The following is a 19470-nucleotide window of genomic DNA, read 5'->3' as shown; positions in this document are numbered from 1 at the left end:
CCCTACCGTGTTTGATAAATGTTGTCCAGGTTCTATTGCCAAGAATGTGTTGTCCAAAATGCCTGTTTAGTTTTTAAAGATGGAACTCCACCCTTTGCTTGGTTTTAAGTACGTATGGAATGTTATGATAGGACACAGTAGTAGTGGTGGTCAGACATGGAAATGGTGGGGAGACAAAAATATACACGTGAAATAAACTCAGTATTTTAATAAAGTAAAAAAAAAATTATAATAGTTACTGTAGAAAGTAAATCACCAACTCTTTTATAATTTCATCCTCCAGAATGAACTATTTATTAATAAGGTTTGGAGACTATTGCTTTAGCTTTTATTGTATATTTAACTCTATTACAAGGACAACAGCAATAATAGCAGCTAATATTTATATAGTGCTTACTATGTATCAGGCACAATTCTAAAAGTTAATCTTTCAACCCTCTATTTTTACCCCCATTTTATGGAGCAGAAAACAGGCAGAGGTTAAGACCAAGTTAATTAAATGGTGAGCTGGAATTTCGACTTGGGCATTCTGGCCCCACAGTCTGTGCTCTAACCATGACACTGTACTACCTCGACACTGAGTTATTCAATAAATGAATGAATGAAAAGATGGGGCTGGCAATCAACCCTCTGTATGGAAAATGAAGTGCTAAGGAAACAGGACCTTTTTTTTTTTGAGAGGTTTTTGCTAGAGGGCACGTGCACTTGCCAGCCAGACAGAAAGAGATAGAAAGCGAGAAATCACCCCCCAGGGGTGATGGCCGCGCCGCAATCCCTTCTCCTCCATTCTCTCAGGATCTTGGGCACGCACGCACACGCGCCCGGTGTGAGTTCTAAGCCACCGGGTCCGGGACACGAACTGCAGTCGACTACATTGTTTTGTCTGCTCTTCAGGGAGCTCATATCACATAAAAAATATGGGAATTATACTATCTGACACGGGGTAAAGAAGTCCTGTTTCCTGGCGACCAGCAGTTAGCGTAATGGCTGTGTTGCTGAACTCCCATGTAGTCGACTGTGGTTCGAGTCCCAGACCCAGTGGCTTAAACTCAATACCGGGCGTGTGTGCATGCGTGCCCAAGATCCAGAGAGGAGAAGGGATTGCGGCATGGCCATCCCCGCTGGGGGGGATTTCTCGCTTTCTGTTTCTCTGTCTCTCACTGTCTTTCTGGCGAGCACACACACCCTATAGCAAAAACCTCTCCAAAAAAAGAAAAAAAAAGACTACTAGTCAGAAGCAAGCAGGTGGTATAGCAGTTAAGGTGCTAGACCTCCACAGAGTAAACCATGGTTTGAGTTCCGGACCCAGCAGTTTGAAACCCATGCCCGGCATGTGCGCATACATGCCTAAAATCCCAAGAGGAAAATGGAGAAGGGATTGCGGCATGGTCATCCTACCTGGGGGGTGATTCCTTGCTTTCTCTCTCTCTCTCTCTCTCTCTCTCTCTGGCCAGCATACATGCCCTATAGCAAAAATCTCTCTCAAAAATAAAAAAAAAAAAGACTATTAGTCAAATATGTGATCTAAGTGATTATTGACATTTGGGATTCTTCTGTGTTTTAGCGTTCTTGGTTGCCACAGGGAGTGGCATTATACACACACGGAGTGGCATTATACATTCATTCCAGCCCTCCCTCCACTACACAGTTTAACTGAGACTGACCAACCCCCAAAGTCTGGCTATGGACTAATCAGTGACTGGTTCAGGAATGGGCAGTGCCCCAAACTTAAACAGTTGGTGCCAGGAATTCTCTACTATCATGACTGTCGGAGTTGGTTCAGCCCCAGGAATACTTGGGGTTTTTATGCAGGTAAAAGGTTCCCCCTTGGCTCTTCATAACAGAGGAAGCCCCCTGGCTGTTCCTGACAAATGTTTGCAACTATGTACAACATCTGAGGACAAAGTCAACAAAAGAAACTGCTAACAGAGAATGAGAAAGCTGAGGAAACCTACTGGTAAATGAAGCCCAAACTACTACATAAACTAATACGTTTCCTTTGTTGCTTAAGCCAGTTTGAATTGGGTCTCCTGGTGTTATAGCATTTCAGCTATCAAGGATGGAAAACAAAACTAACTTAGTGCTTCATCATGCAAGAGAAGTTCTGAAAAGCAAAAACTCACCGGTAATATTCCAGGACTGGCTCTGTCTGGGCTTCATAAGACTTTAGTCTCTTGATGACGGTCTCTGGTTTATCATCCTCACGCTGAATGAGAGGTTCCCCAGTCAGATCATCTATACCCTTAACAGGAGTTTAAAGAGACTGGTATCAAATATCATATTTTTAAAGGGTATATACACAATTACTTTTAAACAGACACTTTTTCTGTGCAAGCACCAAACCTAAAAATGTGCTTTTATTTTACATAAGCAAGAGTTCAACCCAAAGACAGATTACTGCAACACAGAGCCATGAGACTGCAAGATAATTTCCACAGTTATCACTTTCTCCTTAGATTAAAAGGTTTTTAGGACAGCTAGCTGACACGGTGGTAAGGCAGCTGTATTCTGCATGACCAACTATGTAGTTTGAGTCCCAGACCTGGCAGCTTGAGGAACATGTTAGGTGTGTGTACATGCTTACGTGCCCAAATCCTGAAGGCAGAGGTAGAGGACAAGGGATTGTGGCACGGTTATTCCCCCCTGCGGAAGGGAGGTGCTTTCTCACTTTTCCTCTCTCTGTCTCTAGTGAGCACATGTACCCTATAGGAAAAAAAAAAGAAACATTTTCTAGGGCTGCCCCATAACCTGATGTTTAAGGGAGCAAGATCCCACATGGCCAACCATGGTTCAAGTTCCAACTCGGGTTCCTTTAAGAACACATAGGACATATGTGCACATGCCCAAAATCCTGACAGGATGGAGAAATGGAGGATAAGGGTTATGATATGACTATGCCCCACTGGGAAGTGATTTCTCCCTCTCTCTGTCTCTGTTTCTCTTTGGCAAGTGTGTCCACCTCTGGCAACTAAAAAATAAAAATTAAAAAAAAAAACAATTATTTTTAAGAAAAGGTTTTCTTAGGCCAGCAGGTGGTGTGGTTGTTAAAGTGCTGGACTCCCACATAGCTTACTGTGGTTCAAGTCCTGGACCTGGTGGCTCTCTCTTTCTCTGGTGAGTGCACAAATCGTGTAGCAAACTAAAAATAATAACAGCGATAATAAGATAAATAATTCCTAAAGAAAAAAAAGTAAGTTTCCTTCCTGTGTGTGTGTGTGTGTGTGTATATATATATACATATATATATATATATACACACACATATATATATATATATATATGAAAAAAGATTTGGCTACAGACTGGGACTCTCAACTACAAGCCTTAAATAAGCCAAGTATTGTGAATCTCTGTCACTGCAACTCTTCACATATCCCCTGGAACAGAGCAGGAAGTCAACACATGGTTCTGAATGAATAATAAACCCCTGCTGTTCCTAGGACATCTGTATGAGTAACCTGAGTGTGGACTAGATCAGTTGACTATACCAAGTGACCTAAGTATATATCCTTTGAAGTTTTTGATCAGATGGAGAATTCCCAAGTTCACAAAACTTACATCTGTGAGGGCAAGAAGATTTGGGACAGTGTGTTACATGTCAGTTCCACCACAGTTACTCACCACAGTTTTGGGAGGGTTGAATTCAATGTTGTAGACTCTGCCACTGGCTGGATGAATCCAGCGAGCAGTGAGGCGTTGTTTAATGACCTCAATATAAAGTAGGAGAAAGGAGGAGGAAGGAAAGAAGAAAAACAGAAGAGAAAGAATAATAGCAAAAAAAACCCTGAATTATTGTTGGGCATTCTGAACAAAAGGAGTAATATGAGGCAGGCAAATAGGTAGAGTGAATAAAGCATACTGTCCTGCCTAATGTAAGTGGACCTCATCAAATCCATTTGAAAGCCTGAAGTGAAGAAAATGCTGACCTTCCCCCGAATAAGAAATAATTCCTCCTGCATGACTGCTTTTCCCCGCCTTTATACTCAAACTGAACTCATCAGCCTCACTCAAATTCAAAACACTATTTTCAGAATATGGCAAGATGATACGAAAGTTTGCTTAAAGGAAAATATTAATACAAAGGAGCAAACTCTAACAAATAAACAATCCTCTACAGCTAAAATTATAGTTTAAAAATACAGAAATAGTGGCTGGCAGGTGGCATAGGGGTTAAGGTGCTGGATTCCCATATGGTCAACTGCAGTTCAAGTCCCAGACCTGATGGCTTGCTTTCTCACTATCTTGCTTTCTCTGTCTCTGATCAAAATCAAAATAATAATAATAAAATAAATAATTTAAAAAAGAAAGTGAGACTGGGAAATCTAATTGATTAGTGAACCCAGAAACAGATGTAAGAGTGTTACACATTTTTTTTTCCTTTTTTTGTTATTCAGCACTCGCCAGAGAGACAGAAAGTGAGAAATCACCCCCCAGGGGAGATGGCCATGCCACAATCCCTTCTCCTCCATTCTCCTCTCGGGATCCTGGGCACGCATGCACACGGGCCCAGCATAAGTTTAAGCCACCGAGTCTGGGACTCGAACAGCGATCGACTACATGGGAGTTCAGCAACATAGCCATTATGCCAACTGCTGGTCCCATATGTTATACAAGTTAAAATGCTACTACTTGAGACCAGCTAGTGGCATGGTGGTTGCAGTGGCTGGATCCCAAGTGGTAGACTATGCAGTTCAAGTCCCAGACCTGGCAGCTTGGGAGATACATCAGTGTGTGTGTGTGTGTGTGTGTGTGTGTGTGTGTGTACCTGCCCAAAATCCCAAAAAGAGAAAGAGATAGAGGAGAGGACGTGTGTGTGTGTACCTGCCCAAAATCCCAAACCAAAAAGAGAAAGAGATAGAGGAGAGGAGACTGCAGTGTGGCCATCCCCCATGTGGGTTGCTTTTTCACTTTTTCTCTCTGCCTCTTTCTATCTCTCTCTTGGAGCATACATGCCCTTTGGCAAATTTCTTTTAGTAATCGGTAAATTTTGATTGCAAATTTTTGACTTTGCAATGTTATTACTAAAGACGTTTTGTCTAGAACACTAGGAAAAATTAAAATTGGTAGAAAAAATATAATTTTCAAAAGTGACAAAGGTTAAAACTACAGATGCTATAACATTAGAGCTAAAAATGCTAACTAAAAAATTACATTTTCTGAGAAAGTAAGCTGCCAGGTCCAGGACTTGAACAGTGGTCAGCCATGTGGGAGTGTCCAGCACCTTAACCACCATGCCACCTGCTGGTCCCCCAAAAATTACATTTTCTTAACACTGAAATGTGGAAGAATATGCCAGTAGTCCAGTACTTTTAATGTGGTAAAATATAATACTAATGGCCAAAACTGTAACCAAGGAATCTAGATTTAAGGGAAATAATGGCCCCAATGAAAACATATGATGGCAAATGCTCAATCTATAAAATTTTATATAGTCCCCAAATTGAACTTAAAAAATCAAATATTGGGGCCAGCAGGTGATGTGGTGGTAGGGGGCACTGGACTCTCCACATGGCCAACCGTGGTTCAAGTCCTGGACCTGGTGGCTTGCTTTCTTATTTTCCCTCTCTCTTGCTTTCTGGTCACATTAAAATAAGTAAATAAATAAAGTTAAATAAAATAGTTCTTTTTAAAAAAGCAAGTATTTATTATAAAATTTACACTGAAGTAAGTGATCCTGTGGAAACAATTATAGTACAGTACATTCCTTGAGAACAAGTGGAATATAATAGATCCATCTATTAAGCACTGTCTAGCTGCCAGGTACTGTATGCTTGATGTTTTGCAAAGATCACTCCTTTTACCATCATTAAAGACTCTAAGGCAGGTACTACTGCTATTCTCACTTTACAAATGAATAAACTGAAGCACCTTGAGGCAAAGTAACTTGCCCTAGCTCATAATGCTATTAATTAAATGGTGGAAATGGGATTTGAACACAAACAAACTTTCTAACCAAACACCTACCATAATCATGAGTTTTGCACTGAAAAAAATACATGTCTCAGTAAAAATACCTCTGTACTGGTATATAATTCTGATTAAAATATTTACATACAGCCCAGCCATTGTGGCACAGTGGTCACACAGGTGCCCCACATGGCTGTAAGCTGTATAGCCAAAAACGAGTTCAAATCCATGGATTGGCTTGAGAGCACACTGGGGTGCAAACACTGGTGCCCAGGGTACTGGGAAGCTGGAGGGCTGGGAAAAGGAGACCATAGTGTGATGAGGCTGTTTTCTATTTTTATAAGGAAAAGGTATTTTTATGATAGAACAATAACAAAACAAACAAACAAACAAAAAAAAAAAACAAATATTCTACCTCCCAGGCCCTTCTCATCTGGCCCATCTTTGACCCATTTCCCCTATGCCCACTAATGATTACCATGGGCTGGTCTCGTAGATGACTTGCCACTTTCCTGAACAGGGCAGCATCTCCGCTCAGCTTTGTTTCCCCTATTTCTGCAGCCTAAAATGACCTGTTCCTTTACTCACATAATCCATCCTGTTCCCCAACAGCCCCACATACAGGACTGTTTCTTAACCCCTTCTATCTCACATAGAGATAAGACTTTCATTCAACTCTATAATTTTGTATTTTGAACCAAATAACTATTTTTCTGTTAAAAAGAAAAATACCCACTGCACTACCACGTTATGTTCTATTCACATAAACACTTTATTTCATAGCACTTAGTATCTGTACTCACCCAAGTTTTTGTTTACTTGTCTACTCTGTCTCCTACTAGAATGTACTTTCCATGAGGGCAAAGACTTTGGAACCTTCTTGGATTAAAACAAGGCTGCAGGGCTGCAGAGCTTGGTACATGTGTACAGAGGGGAGAATGGGTTACAAAAGAGCCAAGAGTGTAAACAGAAAGACTAGATTAGGATACCTCTTTCAAAAGTGGATATTGTGACTCAGCTCTTCTTGAAATCTCATCTCAATTTCATAAAACAAATCTCTTTTGTGTCCTCTCCACATGAACAAAACTGAAAACAACCTACTTTAAGGATTCTGCCACACCTCTGACTGGGGAAAGTTTACAGCTTTTTGTAAATTATTCTTGGCCCTTTCTTTTGTGATGATCTTCCCTCATCATAAAATATTTTCAGAGAAAGGGGGAAGGAACTCAAGTTACATCTGAAAGGAGTTTAGAAATTATGGAATCACTTCCTACTTTCCATTTGGATAAAGAAGCAAGCACAGAGAAGATGACTGGAGCAAGACCTCAGGGTAGTAAGACAGAATACAGGTCCCATCCTTGACATCTGTTCATGGCCCAGGAAATGCTCAGTCTCCTGCTAGCACTCACAACTGAGGGCAGCTGAAATGCTCATGACTCTGTACTTACCATCCAACAGCCAGCTATATTGGGTGAGATTTTTTAGCTCATGAAGGGCCAGCCGAGTCATGACATCATCTGGGATGAGCTTCCCTTGGTCGATGAAAGTCTTGGCTAACACACCAATTTCTACAGGAGAGAGGGGAAAATAAGTAAGTGCATGTGTTTTATCCCATCCCAGGCTTACCCTAGGTTGGTAGCCTGGTTGCCTAGAGGGGACACCTGGATGGTACACCATATAAAAATATGGTTCATTAACTTTTCTAATTAAAAACAGAGGTTACAGGGCCAGCAAGTGGCATGGAGGTTAAGACAATGTGGTTGGCATCTTCTACTGGTAGCTTGAAAACATTCAGGGTGCGTATGCATGTGTGCCGAAAAATCTCAAAAGAAGGGATTGTGGTGTGGCCATCTCCCCTCGGAGTGATTTTTCACTTTCTCTCTCTCTCTTACTCTCTCTCTGGCAAGTACCCAATAGCAAGCAAAACAAACAAAAACAAGTTACAAAATAATCTAAGCCTATTTTCATTTTCCATTATGTAAAATACATATAAAATGTAAATGTATAGATAAAAAATGCAAAGCTATAGACTAAGAGTCATCTCTGTGTGATAGGATTATGAGTGATTTGTTTACATTTCTGTATTTTCTAACAAAAAAATGTGGAATAACTGAAATTATTTTCTTTTTAAACAAGAAATGAAAATAGTCATTATTTTATAGTTTTCCTTTTTCTAAGAATTATTTATCTAACTTTATTTATCATTATCATTATTTTTTAATTTGCTACAGGGCATGTGTACTCACCAGAAAGCAACAGAGAGAGAGAGAGAGGGAAAGTGAGAAAGCAAGCTGCCTGGTCCAGGACCTGAGCTGCAGTTGGCTATGTGGGAGTCTAACACCTTAATCACCATGCCCCAAAACAGTCATTATTTTGAAGTAGCTCAGTTTAAGTGCCTGATGGCATGTTAGAGACTTTTCTCATTCTCTAAAATAAGCACAGCTGTCCTGATACAATTTAATTTCTGACCAGATTACCACTATGATCATATTATATTTTTATTCATGAAACATCATGGAGGGCTCACCAGTGACATGGTAGTTAATGCACTGGATCTCACATGCCTGACTGTGTGGTCTGAGACCTGAAAATGGGGGCCTGAGAAGCACACCAGGCTCATGTTGTACGTGCCCAAAATTCCAAGAAGAGAATGGAGGAGAAAGGATTGTGGTGTGGCTATTTCCCCTGAGGGTTTTTTCCTTCATTTTTTCTCTCTTTCTCTCTGGTGAGTGCACATGCCCTATAGCAAATTATAAATATATATGTAAATGTATATATCTATGGAAAAGGATTTATAAAGAATTTTAAAATACTACCTAGAGCTATATATCATCCTTATGCAACAATACTTTAATTTCTTACATAACAGAGGGCTAGCAGGAGGTGTGGTGGTTAAGGCTCTGGACTCTCACTTGGCCAACCACAGTTCGAGTCCCAGACCTGGTGGCTTGCTTTCTCAATTTCCCTGTCTGTCTGTCTGTCTCTAGTGAACATGCATGCCCTACAGCAAATTAAAAAATAATAATAGTGGGACCAGCAGATGGTGTAATGGTTACATTGCTGGACTCCCACATAGTCGATCGCAGTTCAAGTCCTGGACCTGGAGGCTTCAAACTCATGCCAGTGCATGTGCATGTACATCCAAAATCCTGAGAGTAGAATGGAGGATATAAGGGATTGTGGCATGGCCATCAACCCTAGGGGTTTGATTTCTCACTTTCTGCCTCTCTTGTTTCTCTGTCTCTCTAGCAAGTGCATACACCCTATAGCAAAAAAAAAAAAAAAAAGGAAAAAAGCAAGAAATGTGGAATATGTACATATGCCCCCAGTGAAATATTATTCCTCCCATAAAAAAGGAAATCCTTTTATTTGTGACAACATGGGTGAACCTGGAGGATGTTACATGAAATAAGCCAGTATAGAAGGACAAATACGCATGATCTCTCCTAGGCATTGGGGTGTGGCCAGTCCCCAGGGGTGTGATTTCTCACTTTCTGTCTCTCTGTCTCTCTATCTTTCTAGCAAATGCACGCGCCCTATAGCAAAAACCTCTCAATAATAATAATAAATAAAATTATTTAATTCCTCATATTTCCTTACCAAAATATTTATATACATTCAGAATTGAAATATTATTGTAGGGACCAGCAGTTAGCGTAATGGCTATGTCTCTGTCTGTCTGGCGAGCACACGCGCCCTACAGCAAAAAAAAAAAAAAAAAACTCTCAAAAAAAAAGAAATATTATTGTAATCTGTATATATATATAAAATATAATTTTGTGTACTATTTTTTTACTTAGCATTATTTAGTAAATACTCGTCAGTGATTTTATAGTCATTTTGGCAACTATATTATACTCCATCAATACCATGTTTGATCTACAAATACACTTTATCATAGTAGCACTGATGGATTTTTTTTTTTTTTTGAGAGAGGTTTTTGCTATAGGGCATGTGTGCTTGCCAGAAAGAGAGAGAGAGAGACAGACAGACAGACAGACAGAAAGCGAGAAATCATCCCCCCCAAGGAGGGAATGGCCATGCTGCAATCCCTTCTCCTCCATTCTCCTCTCGGGATCTTGGGCATGCAGGCACACGGTCCTGGTGTGAGTTTAAGCCACCAGGTCTGGGACTCGAACCACAGTTGACTACATGGGAGTCCAGCAACACAGCCATTATGCCAACTGCTGGTCCCCACTGTTGGATATTTAAATTACATAAATTACCTTGGCTTTTCCTCTTCACTAATGATTTTAAAGATCTCTTCCTCTGCCCTTTTTCTTTTTTCTCCTCCTTTTTTGTCTTGTGAATTATTTCTAATGGATAAATTTCCAGGAATCAGAATATTTTCATAATTTTGGTATGCGCTGCCATAGTAATCTCATAATAAATTACAAATTGTCAAATCCATAAAACTCTAGTTTTTTTTTTTTTTTTCTAAGACATAATCAAGCCAACCTATGGCTAGATCACACATGGCTTACTGCATGGTTTGAGTCCTAGATGCTGCGGCTTGAAAAAACTCATTGGGCATTTGTATGTGCATGCCCAAAATCCCAAAAGTAGAAGAGAACAGTTTGTGGCATGGCCTTCCCCCATGGACGATGCTTTCTCACTTTCTCTCTCCTCTCTCTCTCTGTTGAGCGCATGTGCCCTTTGACAAAATTTTTTAAGAAAGACAGGGTCTTGCTGTGTTACAGTCCTCCTGTCTCAGCCTTCCAAGTAGCTGGGATTACAGATGTGAACCATCATGCCTAGATTATTAGGGTGGGCTGGAAATTGAACCAAGGATTCCCATGTAGAAGGACTGCCAAGTCCTATTAGCACAAACTACCACACAAGTAGGTCTGAAACTTTATATATATTTTTTAAGGTTTTTGCCATAGGGCACATGTGCTCCCTCAAGAGAGACAGTAAAAGGGAAAGTGAGAAAACATCCCCCAGGCGGGATGGCCACACCACAGTCCCTTCTCTTCCATTCTCCTGGGATTTGGGGCACACGGGCATACACACACATACACAAGATCAGTGTGATTTTCAAGCCATTGGGTCCAGGACTTGAACCATGGTTGACCATGTAGGAGTCTAGCCCCTTACCCACCACGCCACCTACTGGCCCTGTAACTGCAAGGAAAATAGCCACCATTGACAAGTGCACATTTGGAGGAGTCAGGCTTTTAAGAAAGAGCTCCTAGGACTTAGTAAAATAGCCTGTCAGAAAGATCCATATAGTATTGCTTTAGAGAGGTAGAGCTCCAAAATCTTCAATAATGCAAGGAAGAAAATGCAAAAATTTGCAATTCTCCAGGGCCATGTCCCCAAAAAACCCCAGTATTGGTCTCTCCCATCACTTTTCACTTTTCAGGCTAAGTCCCCTTTACTCCTCAACTAATAGTAGTAAAATTTGTATCTATATCTGTCTTTCTTTCTTTCTTCTTTTTTTTTTTTTTGAGAGTTTTTTGCTACAGGGCACGTTCATTTGCCAGAAAGACAAAGAGAGACCGAGAGACAGAAAGCGAGAAATCACCCCCCAGGAGGCATGGCCACGCCACAATCCTTTTTCTTCCACGCTCCTCTCGGGATCTTGGGCACACATGCACACGCGCCCAACATGAGTTTAAGCCACCAGGTCCGTTACTTGAACCATGGTCGACTACATGGGAGTCCAGCGACATAGCCATCACACCAACTGCTGGTCCCAGCAGTAAATTAATTTAGTTGATAAGATTAATTAATGAAATCCTTAAATTAATCAGTATAAAAATAGCATGATCAACCCTACTGTGTTCTTCGACATTGCTGTTGACGGCAAGCCCTTGGGCCGCGTCTCCTTTGAGCTGTTTGCAGACAAAGGTCCGAAGACAGCTTTTGTGCTTTGAGTACTAGAGAGAAAGGATTTGGTTATAAGGGTTCCTGCTTTCACAGAATTATTCCAGGGTGTGCCAGGGTGGTGACTTCACACGCCATAATGATACTGGTGCCAAGTCCATCTATGGTGAGAAATTTGAAGATGAGAACTTCATCCTGAAGCACACAAATCCTGGCATCTTGTCCATGGCAAATGCTGGACCTAACACAAACGGTTCTCAGTTTTTCATCTGCACTGCCAAGACTGAGTGGTTGGATGGCAAGCATGTGATCTTTGGCAAGGTGAAAGAGGGCATGAATATCGTGGAAGCCATGGAGTGCTTTGGGTCCAAGAATGGCAAGACCAGCAAGAAAATCACCATTGCTGACTGTAGACAACTCTAATGAATGTGACTTGCTTTCTCTTAACCACCAGACCATTCCTTCTATAGCTCAGGAGAGCACTCCTCTACCCTATCTGCTCGCTTTGTCCTGTAACCTGTGCTCTCGCTGCAGTTCGCTGGGTTCCATATTTTCCTTATTCCCCTCCAAATCTAGCTGAATTGCAAAGTTAAGTTTATGACTATGAAATAAAAAATAACAAAAAAAAGAGAACAGCTTTAAGAAAAGGTGATGTGGGAGGGGGGTTAATTTAGCAAGAAAAAGACGCTAGGGCACCTGTCAGTTCACCACCATGAACGTGGTTTTTGCAGTGAAACAGTATATTTCCAAAATGATAGAGGACAGCGGGCCCGGCATGAAAGTACTGCTCATGGATAAAGAGACGACTGGAATAGTGAGTATGGTATACACGCAGTCAGAGATTCTTCAGAAGGAAGTGTACCTTTTTGAACACATTGATTCTCAAAATCGAGAGATCATGAAACACCTGAAGGCAATTTGTTTTGTTCGACCTACAAAGGAGAATGTGGATTATCTGATTCAGGAACTCCGAAGACCCAAATACAGTATATATTTTATTTATTTCAGTAATGTGATCAGCAAGAGTGACATGAAGTCGTTGGCTGAAGCTGATGAACAGGAAGTTGTGGCTGGGGTTCAGGAACTTTATGGTGATTACATTGCTGTGAATCCACACTTGTTTTCCCTCAATATTTTGGGTTGCTGCCAGGGTCGCAATTGGGATCCAGCCCAGCTATCCAGAACAACTCAAGGACTGAAAGCTCTCCTTTTATCTCTGAAGAAGTGTCCTATAATTCGTTATCAGCTTGCATCAGAGGCAGCCAAGAGACTTGCAGAATGTGTTAAGCAAGTGATAACTAAAGAATACGAGCTCTTTGAATTTCAGCGGACAGAAGTCCCTCCATTGCTGCTTATTTTAGATCACTGTGATGATGCCATCACCCCATTGCTAAACCAGTGGACGTACCAGGCCATGGTCCACGAACTACTAGGTATAAACAACAATCACATCAATCTCTCCAGAGTGCCGGGAATCAGTAAAGACTTAAGAGAGGTGGTCCTGTCTGCTGAAAATGATGAGTTCTATGCTAATAATATGTACCTGAACTTTGCTGAGATTGGTAGCAATATAAAGAATCTCATGGAAGACTTTCAAAAGAAGAAACCAAAAGAACAGCAAAAACTAGAATCAAGAGCAGACATGAAGACCTTTGTTGGGAACTATCCACAGTTTAAGAACAGGTCTGGAACTGTATCAAAGCACGTGACTGTGGTTGGAGAACTGTCTCGGTTGGTCAGTGAGCGGAATCTGCTAGAGGTTTCAGAAACTGAGCAAGAACTAGCCTGTCAAAATGATCATTCCAGTGCTCTCCAGAATGTAAAGAGGCTCCTGCAGAACCCCAAAGTGACAGAGTTTGACGCTGCCCGCCTGGTGATGCTCTACGCTCTGCATTATGAGAAACACAGCAGCAACCACCTGCCAGGACTCATGATGGACCTCAGGAATAAAGGTGTTTCAGAGAAGTATCGAAAGCTTGTGTCTGCACTTGTTGAATATGGTGGTAAACGAGTCAGAGGAAGTGACCTCTTCAGCCCCAAAGATGCTGTGGCTATCACCAAACAGTTCCTCAAAGGCCTGAAGGGAACAGAAAATGTGTACACACAGCACCAGCCGTTCCTGCATGAGACCCTGGACCACCTCATCAAAGGCAAGCTGAAGGAAAACCTGTACCCTTATCTAGGCCCCAGCACGCTCAGAGACAGACCTCAGGATATCATTGTGTTCATAATTGGAGGGGCCACCTATGAAGAGGCTCTGACCGTTTATAACCTGAACCGAACCACGCCTGGAGTAAGGATTGTCCTGGGTGGAACCACGATACACAACATGAAAACTTTCCTAGAGGAAGTTCTGACCTCTAGACTGCACAGCCGGAGCAGGGAGAGCACCCAAGCCACGTCGAGGTCGGTGAGCAGGAGATGAGCTGGTGTCTGCGAGGTGGGAGAAGGCACGGCTCCCATTCCAGCCCCGCCACCGGCTCTGCCCTGACCGGAGCCACCGGAGAGGAGCTCTGGGCTTTGTGGGGGGTGTTCTAACTCCTCTCCGGGGCGCCCTCTGACAACTGGACTGTTGGCACAGGGACTCCTAGAAAGGAGCAGAGAGTAAGTGTGAGCCCCACCACCCTCCTTGTGGTTTCTTTATCCAAATACTCTCTGTGTATCTGATAGCACAGTCACTCTGTTCCTGATGAATTTTGTTGGGGTCCCCCTTGGGAACAAGGTTCGCAGCACCTAGAGGGCTTTAAAAAGCAGTCCTGTGATATACCTGCTGTGCTCCATTTCTGCCCTCTCCCTTGTCCCTTTCTCATTAACTACATTCCTGCACAATTCATTTCTGAAAACTCGCCGTGTCTCTTTAGAGAGCCATCCAAAAATTGTTAGCCCCTGTATTGCAATATTCTGTGGCATTGAGAATTCATATATGACTAAAATAAAAAATTCATTTTGTGAAAAGGTAAAAAAAAAAAAAAAAGAAAAGAAAAGGTGATCTGTTCTTGCCATTCTTATTCAACATTGCACTGTAGATTTTTGCTAGGGCAATTAGTCTACCAAAAAATAATAAATAAAAAAGAATCCATAAAAGAAGTAAAACATTTGTAGATGACATGATCTTATAAATACAAACTTCTAAGGAATCCACTAAAAAACTATTAGAACTAATAAATGATGTAAGCAAAGTTGTTGAATACAAGATAAATAGACAAAAATCTAGCAATGAACAATCTGAAAATGAGACTAAGAAAACAACTTATAATTACATAAAAATATAAGAAAATTAACAATACTGTTTTTAAAAGAAGTACATAGGGACCAGCAGTTGGCGAAATGGCTATGTCACTGGACCCACATGTAGTCAACTGCAGTTCGAGTCCTGGACCCGGTGGCTTAAACTCACACCAGGCGTGTGTGCATGCATGCCCAAGATCCCGAGAGGAGTATAGAGGAGAAGGGATTGTGGCATGGCCATCCCCCCTGGGGGGTGATTTCTCACTTTCTGTCTCTATGTCTCTCTCTGTCTTTCTGGTGAGTGCACACACCCTATAGCAAAAACCTCTCCAAAAAAAAAAAAAAGGGAGAGAAATGAATTCTAGTGTTCTATAGCACAGTAAGGTAACTATTGTTAATAATTTGTGGTATATTTCAAAATAGGTAAAAGAGGATTGATTGTGCATGTTCTCAACACAAAGTAATAATAAATGTTTGACATAATGGATATGCTAATTACCCTGATTTGATCATTACACATTGTACAATGAATCTTCAAAAAGTTCATAGGGCCAGATGGTGGTACAACAGTGGCAATTCAGGTGGATCCACATGGGAAAAGTTCTGGGTTTATGTCCTAGCACCTCCTTGAGAATGTTGGGAATGTCACAAATGCCCATGATCCACATTAGCCAAGACTGTTAGTGTGAATAGGGTTTCTTTCTTTCCCTCCCTTCCTGTAATTTCCTTCCTTCCTTCTTTCCTTTTTAAAAATGATTTATTTTTATTTGTTTGTTCACTTATTTTAATTTGACCAGAGAGAGACAGAGAGAGAGAGTGAGAAAGCAAGCCACCAGGTCCAGAGTTTGAACTGTGGTCAGCCATGTGGGAGTGTCCAGCGCCTTAACCACCATGTCACCTGTTGGTCCCTCTCTCTCTTTCTTTATATTTTGGTATAGAGTGTGTGCTCCTGGACACAAAGACAGAGGGGGAAAGTCAGACAGCACCTCTCAAAGGGGATGGCCACATCACAATTCCTTCTCCATTCTCTTGAATTTGGGACACACATATAGATGGGCCTGGCATGTTTTTCAAGCCTCTGGGTATGGGACTCAAACCATTCAGCTGGCCATGTAGGATCCAGCTGCCTTAACTTCCACACCATTTGTTAGCTCAGGAATAGTTTCTTTGGATGATGATTTAAAAAAAAAAAAAATCTAAAATTTATTTGGATATGATTTGAGTCATACATTTTTTTCTTAAAGCTTTAGCTTTTTTAAAAATTTTATTTAACTTTTTTATTCATCCATTTATTTTTAATTTGACTGGAGAGGGACAGCGAGAGCGAAAGAAAGAAAGAAAGTTGCCAGGTCGGGACTTGAACCACAGTCGGCTATGTGGGAGTCCAGCACCCTTAACCACCACGCCACCTGCTGGCCCCTGAGTCATACATTTTACAAGGGTTAATCTTTTTAAAAATTTCTTATTCATTCTTTTTTTTTTAATTTGACTGGAGAGACACACAGAGAGAGAGAGGGAAAGTGAGAGAGCATGCCACCAGGTCTAGGACTTGAACCGTGGTTAGAGAGGCAGGAGTGTCCAGTGCCTTAACCACCACACCACCTGCTGGTCCCCTACAAAGGTTAGTCTTATGTATATATTAATAATTATATCTCAATAGAGATTTTGTTTTAGAAAATAAATTTTAATCCCACCAATAAAAAAGGACAAGAAAAACCCACTCATAATTTCATCACTACTCAGAGAAAATTCCTGTTACAATTAACAATATAAAAACTTCCTGGGGGACCAGCAGTTAGCGTAATGGCTATGTCGCTGGACTCCCACGTAGTTGACCAGAGTTCGAGTCCTGGACCCGACGGCTTAAACTCACACCAGGCGCGTGTGCGTGCGTGCCCAAGATCCCGAGAGGAGAATGGAGGAGAAGGGATTGCAGTGTGGCCATCCCCCCTGGGGGGTGATTTCTCGCTTTCTATCTCTGTCTCTCTCTGTCTGTCTGGCGAGTGCATACGCCCTATAACAACAACAACAAAAAAACTTCCAGGGACCAGCAGATGGTGTAATGGTTATGTCGCCTAATTCCCATGTACTCAACCGTAGATGGTGTAATGGTTATGTCACCTGATTCCCTTGTAGTCAACCACAGTTCAAGTCCTGGATCCGGCAGCTGGAAACTCATGCCAGGCGTGCTTGTGTGTTTGTGTACGTGTGTATGTGTGCATAAGATCCCAAAAGGAGAACAGTAGAGAAGGGATTGCAGTGTGGCCATCACCTCCGGGGAGTGATTTCTCACTTTCTATCTCTCTGGCAAGCACATGTGCCCTACAGCAAAAATCTCTCAAAAAAAAAAAAAAAAATTTCAGATTATTTTGAGTTTTGTGTATACAATATACAGATAAATATCTTATGCACAGTCTAATAATGCTTTTTCATTTATTATGAATTTCTGTATAAATAAACATTTACCACAGTATTGAAACCTGAAGCCACTTATGCTTTTTTGCATTTATTTAAAAGAAAGAGTCAACTCCCTAATTCAAAGTCCAATGCAGTTTGTTCATTACATTTCACATGTTTAACCCTTCCCAAAACTACACACAAAGACTTTTACCAGCATGTTCTTTGGACATTAGTAAGTCTTTGTTACAATAACTACAATTTAATATTATACCATGACAGACTCTTCATAAAAATACTGTTTTCTTTTTGATTAGAAAATTAACAAACTTGAGAACTTCCACACCTACAAAACACAAAAAAATCTAATGTAAAAGTAAATTATTCATGATAAACTAATTTTCTACAAAGTTATACACAAATAAAAATAGGAAAGGACAGCCAGGTATGTAGCCTAGTGGTTAAGGGAGCTGGCTGACTTCAATTCAAATCCCTGCCCTGGTACTTGAAAACTACACCAGGCCAGTGTGTGTGCATGCCCAAAATCATGCCCCCTGCAAGGAGCTGGACATACTTTGGACTTCTCTAGCCCTTGCACAAGCCCTTTGTTCCACTCTTTTGCCTGATAAGCTCTTACTCAACTCTCAAGAAGCAATTTAAAGGGCCCCTTTCCTCCTCTGAACTTTTACAATGCTTAGCACACTGCTGAAATTATGTGCTTGCATGCTGTTGTGGTACTGAATTGTCTTTCTCTCCCCTTCCACCCAATCCACATGTTGAAACCCTAACCTCCAATGTAACTATTTGGAAATAGACTTTTTAAGGAGACAACTAAGGTTAAATGAGGTCTCCTAGGACCTTAATCTGATCAACCCAGTGTTCTTATAAGAGGAAGAGACACCAGGAGTGCCTGCACAGGGAGAAAAGACAATGGGAAGACAGCTGCCTAAGCCAGAAAGGGCTCACTAGAAACCAACTCTTCCAGCACCTTGATCTTTATTTATTTTTCTTTTTTTTAATAATTATTTATTTTATTTATTCATTCATGTATTTTTTAATTTGACCAGAGAGAGAAAGAGGGTGAGAGTGAGAGAGTGAGGAAGTGAGAAAGCAAGCCACCAGATTCAGAACTTGAACCCTGGTCGGCCATGTGGGAGTGTCCAGCACCTTAACCACCACACCACCTGCTGGTCCCCAGCACCTTGATCTTTGTCTTTCAGAACTATGAGAAAATAAATTCTGTCATACACATACAAATAGCCTGTGGCACAGCCTGTAGCGCAATTGGCCCTCCATATCTGTGGGTTCTGCCTCCACTGGCTCAACAAACTGTGGATCAAAAATGCTATCTTTTGGGGACCAGCAGTTAACGTAATGGCTATGTCACTGGACTCCCACGTAGTCGACCGCAGTTGGCGTCCTGGACCCGGTGGCTTAAAACTCACGCCGGGCGTGTTTGCGTGCGTGCCCAAGATCCCGAGAGGAGAATGGAGAAGGGATTGTGGCGTGGCCATCCCCCCTGGGGGGTGATTTCTCGCTTTCTGTCTCTCTGTCTCTCTCTGTCTCTCTGGCAAGCGCACGTGCCCTATGGCAAAAACCTCTCCAAAAAAAAAAAAAATTCTATCCTTTGGACTGAACCATGGCATCACTCAAACACTGTGCATAAGGGAGCTAGCTCCCACATGGCCAACCGTGATTCGAATCCCGGCCCCTGGCAGCTTTAAAACCACAATGGGTGCATGCGTATCCATGCCCAAAATCTTGACAGGCTAGAAGAACGAAGGAAAAAAGATTGTAGCATGACCACACTCCACTGGGGACTGTTACCTCAGGTGAGCACATACGTTCTCTGGCAGTTAAGAAAAAAACAAAACGAACTATGGTACACACTTAAAATAATGAAAAAAGAGACAAGAGTCCCAATGTCCATCAACTCGTGAATGAATTAAACAAAATGTGTCATATCCATGCAGTATATTCAGCAATAAATAGGGATAAAGTAAAAAATAAATGCTACAACATGAGTGAACCTAAAAAAGTCCACTAAGTAAAAATAAGACCAAAAGGACCACATGTTGTATGATTCCATTTGTATGAAACATCCAGAAG

General features: G+C 41.4%; 1 protein-coding gene and 2 pseudogenes across 1 annotated transcript in view; 2 read left to right on the top strand and 1 right to left on the bottom strand.

Moving 5' to 3' along the window:
- The window catches only part of AK3 (adenylate kinase 3), a 32473-nt gene that overhangs the window by 6201 nt on the left and 6802 nt on the right, over positions 1–19470 (bottom strand). Inside the window, exons 2-5 of the mRNA XM_014589344.2 lie at positions 7317–7475; positions 3883–4058; positions 3622–3708; positions 2124–2242 (exon numbers count right to left, since the gene is read on the bottom strand). Coding sequence (XP_014444830.1) covers positions 2124–2242; positions 3622–3708; positions 3883–4058; positions 7317–7475 — 541 coding nt within the window. The remainder of the gene's footprint in view (positions 1–2123; positions 2243–3621; positions 3709–3882; positions 4059–7316; positions 7476–19470) is intronic.
- On the top strand, positions 11661–12192 carry LOC106735286 (peptidyl-prolyl cis-trans isomerase A pseudogene; annotated as a pseudogene).
- On the top strand, positions 12203–14986 carry LOC102468474 (vacuolar protein sorting-associated protein 45 pseudogene; annotated as a pseudogene).

The sequence above is a fragment of the Tupaia chinensis genome, unplaced genomic scaffold (assembly GCF_000334495.1).
Source record: "Tupaia chinensis unplaced genomic scaffold, TupChi_1.0 Scaffold000354_1, whole genome shotgun sequence".
NCBI lineage: Eukaryota > Metazoa > Chordata > Mammalia > Scandentia > Tupaiidae > Tupaia > Tupaia belangeri.
This window is presented reverse-complemented; position numbering and strand designations above follow the sequence as displayed.